Genomic DNA, 12,400 nt, shown 5'->3' on the forward strand with positions numbered 1-12,400 from the left:
AAACAGAAAAGAACAATGAAACATCTTTATTGTTCAGTTCTTGTGCTACTAACCCTAATAATGTTGGATGGAATACAAATTATCTGGATAGTTCTTTCTTTTCCTAACTTTCTGCCAAATATATAGAATAATATTTATGTATTTATTGTGTTAATATCTTTTATCCAATCATTATACCCAGTATTCTATGAAAACTCATTTATTTGATTATTTTATATTGATATAAATATCTTTAAGTATTGAGTGTTTTAAGTAATATGGGTTTGTTTTCTTTTAATTTCGCGCAAAGCTACAGGAGGGCTATCTACGCTAGTCGTCCCTAATTTAGCACTGTGAGACTAATGGGAAGGCAGCTAGCCATCACCCCCCCCCCCCCCAGCCAACGTTTGGGCTACTCTTTTACCAATGAATAGTGGGATTGATCGTTACTTTATAACGCTCTTACGGCTGAAAGGATGAGCACGTATGGTGTGACGGGGACTCAAACCCGTAACCATCAGATTATGAGTCGAGTGCCTTAACCACCTGGCCATTCCGGGTCTTAAACAATATCATTTATAAATTATTACCATTTTATCCTAGTGAACTCATTGTTCAAATTACCGTCTTAGGTCAAGTACTTTTGACCTATTAAAGATAAGTTTCCCCAGACTTTAGTTTGGGATAATTTACCCTGCAGACACAGAAAAATCGTACAAAATGTTTAGTTCAAAAAGAAAACTGAATATCAAAACTTCCGGATTTTAGCCATTTTCCCAACGATTTCTTAGGACTAAAATGAACTCATTAGGCTTAACTGGACGTGGTACATTTTAGGTACTTCTTTTTCTGAGTTACGTCTCATTATTCGAGTGTGTTTACAAACGTGATTTAGTGCTAGCAACACCCAAACTTTTAGCAGATAAATTACTGTTTGAAAGGTGTAGTTGCAATATTTGTAACGTTTATCAAAGCCCATTAAAATCTACATACAGTACCGTGCAAAAATGTTAGGGCAAGAGAATACTTTGTTATTCCTTCCATTACAGAATGTAAATTAACACTAATCCCTGTTGACGAGTGAATAAGCATGGGTGAGAAAACTTGTAATTCTTTAGAATTCCCATGTACTTGTAACAATACCACGTCACAATGGTTTTGCTTGAATGAACATACTGGTCAAACTCAGGGTCTGCAAAAACTGTCATGGTTCCTCACGAGTGTCTTAACTATATAGAAAGGATCTAATATATGATACCGGTGTATGCTAGAAGACATTAGTTTAATAGCACGCCACAAATAAACCTTGATAAAAACAGTAAAACATGTACAAGCTGGAAATGTCAAAATATTACAGCATTATCTAAAGATTTCTCTTATAAAACGCCCTCTATATCACGGAACTTGCGTAACGCGGACGGAAAACTTTCCGTTTTTCACCTACCTCCTCATCTGTCAACAAGTAGGATTAGAACCTGAGTAAGGCTGAAAACATGTTTTTGATTAAATACTAATTTTTTATTCAATTAATAATTTGTTTAAATATTAATAAATTCTCAGACATTTTGTTACGGTAAGTATTGGTTAAATATATTCTGTTTTTATTTCTACCGTCATTATTCCAGAGGTCGCTGTTTGAAAGATCTATTTACTGTACTTGTGGTCGCATTTGTTGATGGAATACTAGAGAAACCATGAGTTATGGATAAAAGTGAAAATCTGCGCTGTTTCAAAAATTTAAGAATCAACTTCCTGTGGAATGGAAAGCGAATAATAAAGCGTGGATGACAAGTGTTACATTCGAGGAATTTTTGAACAAATTAAACAAAAGAATGGAACAAGAAAATAGGAATATTCTACTTTTCCCAGATAATGTAACTTGTCACCCAAAAGTTCAACTTTCAAATGTTCGTTTAGTCTTTCTACCTCCATGTACAACATCAGTTCTACAGCCACTAGATTATGGAATTATACAATGTATACAATTGAAATACAGAAAACTGATGCTTCAGTATATTATTGTAAACATGGACGACTGTAAGAGAGCATCTGAAATAACCATGAAAATTGACGTGTTAGATACAATTGCATTGTTAAGTTATTTAATTAAATACATAATAAAGTGCTTTCAAAACTGTGGATTTATTCTTGAAAATGGCGGAGATTGTTTAGAAGTTGTTTGTTATGACGATTCTAGTGAAATCCAAACTCTGACTGAGAAGATTGATGCAGATATTCTGTGAACGTTGACAAGAATGTTTTAACAGGAACTGATCAAACTGATTTAAAATCTATAATAGAATCTCAAGATAACAGTGTGAGAGATTCAGAAGATGAACAAAATGGAAAAGATAGTGAGGAAATAGAAATTCCTACTTCATCACCAGTATTAAGTTATATTAATACTATTAAATTGTATGGAAAAATGAAGTGGAAAATGAACTTCATGAAAAAGCCGTAGAACTGGTGTTCTCTTTTAACCACATGAGAAAGTCCATTAAAAAATGAAACAGTTGAAATTGGACACTTTCTTCAAATAAACTTGATTAAGATGTTGTGTACTTATGTATATTTTGAATGTTTATTTAATAAATATAGCATAAACAGTATAATAACTTTATTCAGAAACGTCTTGAACCAAGCAAGTATAACGTTCCGCTCAAAACTATATATATTATTGAGAAAATGTAAGCCGGAAATTTTACTTTGTCCCGTGAGATTCCACCTCAGACAGATTTTACTGTATTAGGTTTCGTTGTCATGCTACGGCTCAAACAAAGCGTAGAGAATTGTCAGTAGAGCAGACAGTTGACATAAAAGTTTTACGTGATGGTCATTGGACTCTTCAACGAATTACTGTAGGCCTGAAATACTACCCAAATACTGTTAAGTACACCCCATATTGTGATACCGAGACAAGTAAATTTGAAAATAGGTAAATTATTGGTAAATGATTCTGACCCTAAATACTTATCCAACCTATGCAGAAATTACTTAGCTAAGAAAGAAACTGCTAGAGTCATTCAAATGACAAATGACCTTCACAGAGCCCTGACCTCAGCCCAGTTGAGATCTGGGATTTGATAGATCAAAAACTTCAGAAATCAATAGTTGCTTCCAAATAAACTCTTCGAGAATGTATTAAAGACATTCTAGTTAAATACCAAAGGACACATTGACTAAATGTGTTTCAACGTTGCCTGACAGATTGTCTACAGTTATTCAGATAAAAGAGAGAAACATAAAATATTAACTGCTTGCTGAATATGAATATTATTAATATTTTGATAATGTTATTTACCTTCCATTGTTCTTTGAAAGTAGCCTGAAATCTAATTTTTTACATTGCGAGAGCATATTTGCATAGTGCTGTATATCTTTAATTTTTACAGAGTTACTTCCTTCACTCACTACTATCCTACTTTAGGTTTGCTCCTCAGTGACACAGCGGTATTTCTGTAGACTTGCAACGTTAGAAACCGGATTTCGATACCCGTGGTGGGCAGAGCATAGATAGCCAATTGTATAGCTTTGTGCTTAATTACAAAAATAAACTTTAAGTTTACCTACTAAGTTAATTAATTAATTAATTAATTACCTACTAAGTAATTAATTACCTACTAATTAATTAATTAATTAATTTTGTTTCGTGCATATTCTACATAAGAATATACATTTCAAACTAATATTGAAGTTATAGTAAGGTTTGTGATAAATAATTTATGCAATGCATTTAATGGTTCATTATTTCTACACCGACAGAGAGACCGTCCCCTAAAGAAACCTACGTCATCAATGCCAACTATGACGTCGAAAGCTAGTGCCTCTGACCTCAACAGCCAGTCCTCACAGAAAGTCGGAATTTCAAATGTTAACTATTGCACCAGTTCTTCTGACCTCAGAGAACTAACAACAGAAAAGGACAGTTTGGGGAACAGTCATCCTGAACTGATTGTAACACCTTTATAAGTTTTAAAATAATGTCGTGCAAAGTCCTTACGAACTTAATTCACGTATTTTTTATTTGTAGTCGTCACGTGTTGACCTCAATTTTAGAACAGTCGCTATTTTCTTAGACTCTTGTTACAAAACAGTGTCCAATATATTTTTCTATCTTTCAAATAATGACTGATGCTTGACCACCTGTGCCAGTAATTAACCTTTCTATAATATCTTAACACTTCCAAGGTGTTGAGACCTTGTTTGTTACAAGAGGTACATGTTAGATTCTTCGGACGTTGAGTTCTATAATTATTTCATCTTTTGTGGCAGGCACTCCCAATACGTTTTCACCCACATTATTATTTCATTGATCGCTTCTTGAAACCATGATTTTATTTCGTAATTTATCGTCTTCTTCACTTTATTCTGTTTAAAGTGTATTTATCAACCACTTATCTTGTGGATCTATTTCATAAATATTAGTTTAACTTTTTAGTTTACGAAAACTTTCATCTGACAGTTATTGGTTTGATCACGTCCCCTGGCAGGCCAGGAAGTAACTACTTACAATGTTAAAGTCTAGGGTTCACTTCCTCACAGTGGACAAGGCACAGACACCCTAATGTTCGAATTTGTGCTGAAACAAATTTGGTGTTTGGTGGTTGGGGTGGAGTTCAATAACTGAACATGCTCGCCCTTTCAACTGCGAGAATGTTGTAATGTAACAGGCAGTCACACTATTCTATTAGGGTTGACAGTGGGTTGTCTTGACTAGCTTATTGACTGCATTCCCTTTAGTTTATCACTTATATATTAAATAGGGCTAGTGCACGTAGCCCTCGAGTAGCTTTAAATCAGCAAACATATCTCTTGGTTTTCACTTTTGTGTGGAACCTTTTTCTCTACTTTGTACTTGTAGATGTATTATTTTCACTCAACGACAACCTACTGACTGCTTTATTTATACTCGTTATGGTAAACGTCTGATCTAATTAATATCAGATTAATAACTGGTCAGTGTTAACATTCATGAAGATACACTGGATATTTTCTTATTCAAGAATTTTAGTAGTTTTTAGTTATATATTACTCAGCCATGGGGATGTAAGAGGTTTATTAGGTTTCTAACAAGTCAGTGGGGGACATTTTTATTGGCCAAAAAGAAAGCATTTTCCGCAAAGTTTTAGCGTTGGGACTGGGAAAAGTATTTTGATGTGGTAAGGTAATTGAAGTTCGTCAGTTCATCACGAACCAAGCACAAGAGTCTCCAAATGACACACAGACGTATTTAGGAACCGTTTAGAACCACCTTGGTAGATACTGTGCAGCAATTCGAGTACAATATTATGTTTGTAGCTACTTTCAAAGTGTTCCTGTGTGCTTATCCCACTGCTGACTATCGTGATACTTCGACCTTCCATAAAGAATTACAAGTGAAATCGTTTGTATCTCAGTTGAAAACTAAACATAAACAGATAGTAACAGAAGCACAAATGGTTGGCAATTGTTTCACTAATTAGCTGATAAAGTGGCTTCACTGATATGTAAAACGAATTTACTCTCAGCAGGAAGACCTTAGTACTAACTAGTATGGAAACGTGAGGATGTTGTCTTTCACCTAAAAATTTATCAATTAACAAACGAAAACTTGTCTAGAAAAATTACATTAAAAAACATAATCGTTATTATTTATTACTTTTAGTTGTTTTGTCAGCAGATAGATATGCAGAATTATTCGAGAAAAAATATACAAGAATGATGTAAAGATGAAACTTCTATGAACCATATTTCAATGGGTAACATCAGTATTAACATGGTTTTGTTTGTTTGTTTTGGAATTTCGCACAAAGCTACTCGAGGGCTATCTGTGCTAGCCGTCCCTAATTTAGCAGTGTAAGATTAGAGGGAAGGCAGCTAGTCATCACCACCCACCGCCAACTCTTGGGCTACTCTTTTACCAACGAATAGTGGGATTGACCGTGACATTATAACGCCCCCACGGCTGAAAGGGCGAGCATGTTTGGCGCGACCGGGATGCGAACCTTCGACCCTCAGATTACGAGTCGCACGCCTTAACACGCTTGGCCTAGCCGGGCCCATTAACATGGAGACAAAGCTATAATTGGTTTGTTTGTTCATAGTAAATTTTAAACTTAAACCTATAAAATTCGGAGTATTCTTCTGTCTTTACGTAATTATTGTCTATATAACAACCAGTTATAAAAGGGAAAAAAAATTACTTGCCATGGTATAGTTCCACCACTTGTTATAAAAACCAAGTATATTTGTTGTTTACAATCAACAGCTGTTATTGACTTATTTAACATTTGTTATATAACAATCATTTACGTTATTACATTATCTTTTGATTTCAGTAACGCACCGTATTATTAGACGCACATTTAATTATATTGAAGAGTCACGCAAATTGTGTACATTATTATTTTAATACGAGTTCTGTAAAGCAAAACACAAAGTTATTACAATGAATCACCGTTAATATTACTCCATTAAATGGTTTAAAGATCTAGTAATGCTATTGAAATGTCTATATGTTGATAAATGGCAAAGTAAAGAATGTTTCACACTTACCTCTACTGACAGTGACAGCTAGTCCTCAGACTTCAGATTTTCAACTTTGCTCACATTAGCATTGCTCTCATATGTTCCAATCTTTTACACACCATTTAAATCCTAATCTGATGGTCGCGGGTTCGAATCCCCGTCGCACCAAATATGTTCGCCCTTCCAGCCATGGGAACATTATAATGTGACGGTCAATCCCATTATTCGTTGGTAAAATAGTAGTCCACGAGTTGGCGGTGGGTGATGATGACTAGCTGTCTTTTCTAGTCTTACACTGCTAAATTAGAGACGCCTAGAGCAGATAGCCCTCGTGAAGCTTTTCGCGAAATTCAAAACAAACTGAAAAAACAATATGTTTTTTAATCCCAAGGTGTAAGGAACTTGTTGGTCAAGAATACAGTAGAGAAAGCCAATCCCATTCTTCCAGGATTTTATTCCCATCTCGATGTTGTACTCCAAAAGACGGAATATTTTCATCCATCTGTTTTATCTAAACTAACTCTTTGATCCTCCTTGGTTCAGTATAGAGTCCTTTCTCAGCCTACAATGGTATTTTTCACCATGTCTCTAGATAACCAACGTACATATTAGTTAACACACACCTTCACATTCCTGTAGCCAATTCATCCCCGTGATTTCTGTGTTTTGTGCACAAGGGTCAGATTATGTAGTTCAGGGCTAGGTCCTTTGACCTAACTCCTGCATCATATGTCTCCTCCGGAGTGGTATGAGCTTTTTCTCATCACGTTCATTATTTGGGACTGTGCACAGTAGTTACTTCTGGCACCACCTTGTTAGGGAGCTAATCAGCACGCTCAGTCTGAGTTTCTTATTAGAACAGAGAAATCCATTTTATTGTCAACTCAATACACTGTCCACCTGGGGTCATTTTCAACACGTATTTGAGTTGGAATCAGATAACTCCAAGCTATGGAGGGAGCAGTCACTTACTCGTGTCCTCTTTTCCTAATGCATGCATGACTCTTCTGGAAATGTGGGCATCCTTAGAATCTCTCATTCCTCTGGGACGAGAACACATGGTCCCTTCAGCAGTTAATGCATGACCAATGGGACATGAACTGGATTAGAAGCGAAATATTAGATCTCGAGTGATGTTTAGATCAGAACCACACTACTGTCGGTGTTTCTGTTCCGATCCTTGTCTCGAGGTTCGTAGTTTTCCAGTTGTTTCATTTCATGTAATGGGAAATATATCAGTGATCAGGAATCCCAGAGTCTATGGACGTACGATGAATTTTCTCTTCACATTAATATTTGTAGAACTTCTTGCTGTTCAGTCGGAAATGTCTTACGATCTTCCTCTCTTGAAAGGAAAATTAATAATTATTCATTCCGACAATTTGGTGGTAGTGTCATGCATATCTCGTTAAAGAGACACCCGTTTGGGGGATCTACAGAGATGCCAACCATTTCAAATGACTGAGCGTAATGATTGTAGACAGTTTTAGTCCTTTTAGATTTGCCAGAAGCAAGACAATCTGGTGAACGAGGCCTCTTTTTTCCAACTTGTGAACGATCGCATTGGTGTTTCTATGTCGCTTAGAAAATGAGAAATACCCATCTGCGCGAGCGCTGATTGGTTGACAAGCACTGATGACGTAACTATGAATTCCCCCACATACCCAGTATGGAGAAGCAAAGCACCGCACTCAAACTATTGGTAGACGTCAGAGATACAATTTTTTTTTATTATTTCAAGCACAAACATGATTATCGCAAGTAGCCATTTGGACTATGTATTTTATTTATTATCGAAATTTATTTGTATCTCACTATAAATTTTCTTTTCATCCCTTTCAAGCCCTAGGGGAACAATTTATCACTTTATTGTATAGGCCTATATAATATATAATAATTTGGGAGTTGCACCAAGTCGTAATATTTGTCTGTATGAGCGTATAGTCGTAATGTATACATCAAAATCGTAATGATTACGCTCAAATCGTAATGGTTGGCATCTCTAGATCTCTATATCTTCGAATTTTGGATGTTCTTTAATAGGGTCACTCCCATCTTAAGTCTTCTAGGTGGTCATATTCTGATGTGATGAATTTAATAGCAAATCATCTGACTCGGCCTTATCAAATGGATACTGCGTTGCGAAGACATCTTATGGACTTCCTCCTGGTTTCGGTCTCCAATAGTCAATGTATTTGCCACTCAGAAGAACTCTTGGCTACAAGTTTTTTGGTCCTCGTTTCCTTTCCTCATTCTCAGACTTTGGTAACAGATACATTCAGTCAGGGCTAGACTGGTTTGCATCTTTTTGCCTTCCACCTGATTCATCTGTTGTATCGAGTTCTGGTTATTGTTTAATCTACGCCATATTGGTTGCCCTGCACTATATGGTACAACCACGGTTTCCCCTTCTTCATTATGTTCAAGTGGGTCAGTCTCAGTTACAGCAACCCCGATTTGGCATTCTACACCCAGACATTCAAAAATTAAAACTTTATGCTTGGAAGTCATGCAATCCTTAGCCTAACATCAGGGTTAACTTTTTAAAGTTGCTTTGTATTCGGCCCAATCTGTCTGTAGACTCACAATGGTAATTTATTAACATAAATAGCACGGTCCCGTCATTAGAGAGTCTGGGGTGATGTCTTTTGCGCTTCTTAAGATGGAGGAAAAGGTTCGTTTACCTTGGTGTTCTCTACTTTCTTGTCATGATTCCAGTGGTTTGGAACACGTCACTGTTTGGCTACAGGTTGGGATTCACTCTAATGTTGCACTACAATTTCCCTAGTAACCAACATGGGATACAGGTACCAAGAGCCCATTAATTCCAAACCTAAGTGGTTGAACTTCTGGTCTCTGATTGGAGCCGACCTTGTGTGACAACCACTCATGTACTATTCCACCCTTTCTTCTACACCCAAGTTTTAGGTGACGAGCATACCTTTACTGGATATAGTACAGTTCTCCCACTTGGTTACCAATCTTGGTATGCTCATGATCTGTGCAAACACTTTCTGTATGGATAGTGCCGTCATTAGTCACTCCACTTTAATATGGGATTCTAGCTGTGTGTCGGTAGAAGTAAGTGTGTTTTGAAAGCTACCGTTTTCATAAATTCAAAATGTATTTCCAATAATACTTCTTCTGACACTCTCCCACACTTCGTCTCCATTAAGAGTCAGTGTCAGTGACTAGGATGGTTTTAATTTCGAAACAAACATTACGTTATCTCAGTGAGGTACTGATGTACAGCACCAGGATAGAGGGCAAATTTGCATAAGTTGAGAATATTGCGATACAAATATCGCCAGTGGCATTTAAGTGTGGTTTAAAAATTGGTGGAAGCGAGACTTATACTTGGGTATGATACACAAAGTTGGCAACCTGAAGGTCGTAACTGTCAGTGTCACCAGAGATATGTTTTGGGAATACATTTTCAATATACAAAAATATTAACCTTTAATTCAGGGTATTTAGTCAGTGTTATTCTTTCATACAGTGTATAGATCCAATAATGATATAAACTACTCTATATATTGTAATGCATTTGCACACAACTGACAATGGTAATACAAAAAATTATTATTAAATGTGTAACTAATTTCGAAAAGACTTTCCAGTTTATTACCTCAAGATTTGCAAGTGTTATACTTTATTATATAATAATTTTGTTGTTTTTTTATTAAAATTTCTATAAACAGTTGGTGGCACATGTTGATTTTAATAAAAAAAAATGTATTTATATTTGTGTTATACTTAAATTATAGTTAACTGGTTACAACTGATATATATATATATTGGGTTGAGGAATAATTCGTGAGCGTTTTTTCAAGTTAAAAAAATATATTCATAAATGAAACGCTTTCGCAAAATATTTCATGTCATTTGGTAGATAATTTTTTGCTCTAATAGATGGTGTGTTTGATTTTCATATGTCTTTAATATTTGCTTTCATTTTCAGCTCATTAAGTGGAATGTCAAGTAGACAAAATCGAGCATTTTCGACACCATCTGCTTTTCGCATTTAATTTCTTGCAATTTCGTTTAAAACAATGCATACTATATACCTAGGTATTACATGAAATAAAGTATCATAATAAATGTTTTGGGTGTAATGTGTTCATGCATTGAGTATTGTATAGTCTTGGATGTAATGCTTGAATGAAATTATTTAAAAACGCTCACGAATTATTCCTCAACCTAATATATACCTGGCGCATTTTAATTACGAAGTCGTAAAACTATTACTTTTTATTATTTCACTGATGCCTTGTAGCGCTCTCTATGGAATCAAAGTTATTTTAAAACTCAATTTATTCTCAAATGTTTAATATTGAGGATAAAAATTTTATTCGTGATGTGTTATTTCACACACTTTTAAATATTCTACTGGCGTCAAAAGATTTGTATCTTTAGAAGTTTTTAAACAAGTTATCTCAATCAAGTCTTTATTCTAATATATGTATAATATATATTCTTGTTGTATTACGAAATAAAAAACAAGTTGGCAGTGACCATTATTGTTGTGGTTATTTTGACTTAATTTACGATATCTTAAGCCTCGTTGTTTATCGTTATGAATAAGCAGTCAAAAAGACATCAGTGTAAAATTCAAGTTACAGCACTCGTTTAGATCAGCATTTCATAGCTTCAACACTGAATTGTATGTTACACTACTATTTTCATTGCTTATTTAATTATTTTAGTGTAAATTGTTTTAACCTTTGACTATTTTTTTACACAGACTTTTAACTCTGTTTAGATATAAATTATCTTTCAACGTTAAATTGCCCTTCCTTGGACTTGGGCTTCGAAATTAAACAATTCTCAGAACACTTAAGTTTATTTATTACTCTGTGAAAGTTAGGCCTATATTCACTTTTATGGAGGTTTAACATCTTAATCACTGGTATTAAAAGGCATAGCAATAACATTTTATAAAAATCATTTAACAAGACTATAGAATATTAATTGAAACAGATTTGACGCCTATCAACGTGAATATTCAACCCTATTGGCTTATAACGTTATAAATAAGATTTCCATACCTGCGGTGGACAGAAACAAATGGCCCATTATGTAACTCTGCGTATAACAACAAACGTAATATTTATGGTATAGTCAGGATATTTTAACATTAAATCTTCATAACACAATATAGTCAGTATTGCAGTACTGATCTGGATGACTTAGCTGTATTGGTACCGGATATTGTAATCTGGATGGACATTTTAATATTGTTCCTGGATTTTGCGATGTGAATATTATAGTACTGGTTATCACCATTCTAACTGAAAACCCACAATACTTCCTTGGAAAATTTTAAACAAAGAATCATACACCAATAAACGCAAAATACTCAGCAGATAGCGCGATGTGGTTTGTAAAAAGAAAACACATACATATATAAATTTATGTATTACAAAAACAAAATAATTCCCCTAACAAAACGAAGAGAAAAAAACATGATCTATTTCCCATATAGCTCGACATTCACATTGAAATATTTATAGTATTAGAATCTGGGGTTTGATCCCCCACAGCCAACAAACCCAGATTATTCCATTGTGCAACAATTAACGTGCGTGGTTGTGAATTCTAGAATTCGTGATTCGTAGTTAGTTGTTCAAAAGTCAGATATGAGTAGTCCAAAATTTGGCGGAGGGTGCTATTTACCGATGGCCCTACTGCTCATCGCTCTGTTCAAAATTAGAGACTGCTACGCGCAGATAACTTTTTATATAACTTACAGCGAAAGTCCTGAAATAAAATAGATTTCGTTTACATTAAATTCTACGGTGTACATATTTCGCGAGGGGGGGAGCTATTATACTGGACAAGACTGTTAAAAAAGTGCAAACCTTATAAGGAGAGGTTTGTAATCGACATATATGGTAATACGTTGAATAATACA

The 12,400-nt window shown here is 35.0% G+C and overlaps 1 protein-coding gene across 3 annotated transcripts in view; it reads left to right on the top strand.

The window, feature by feature from the left end:
- LOC143234496 (sodium-coupled monocarboxylate transporter 1-like) overlaps positions 1–11,000 on the top strand; it is a 67,464-nt gene extending 56,464 nt beyond the window's left edge. For all 3 annotated transcript variants that reach the window (XM_076471895.1, XM_076471894.1, XM_076471896.1), the window contains one exon: positions 3,742–11,000. In XM_076471895.1, the coding sequence (XP_076328010.1) occupies positions 3,742–3,948 (207 nt within the window). In that variant the 3' untranslated portion in view covers positions 3,949–11,000. The remainder of the gene's footprint in view (positions 1–3,741) is intronic.
- The last annotated feature ends 1,400 nt before the right edge of the window (positions 11,001–12,400 follow it).

This window comes from Tachypleus tridentatus, chromosome 12 (genome assembly GCF_004210375.1).
Source record: "Tachypleus tridentatus isolate NWPU-2018 chromosome 12, ASM421037v1, whole genome shotgun sequence".
NCBI lineage: Eukaryota > Metazoa > Arthropoda > Merostomata > Xiphosura > Limulidae > Tachypleus > Tachypleus tridentatus.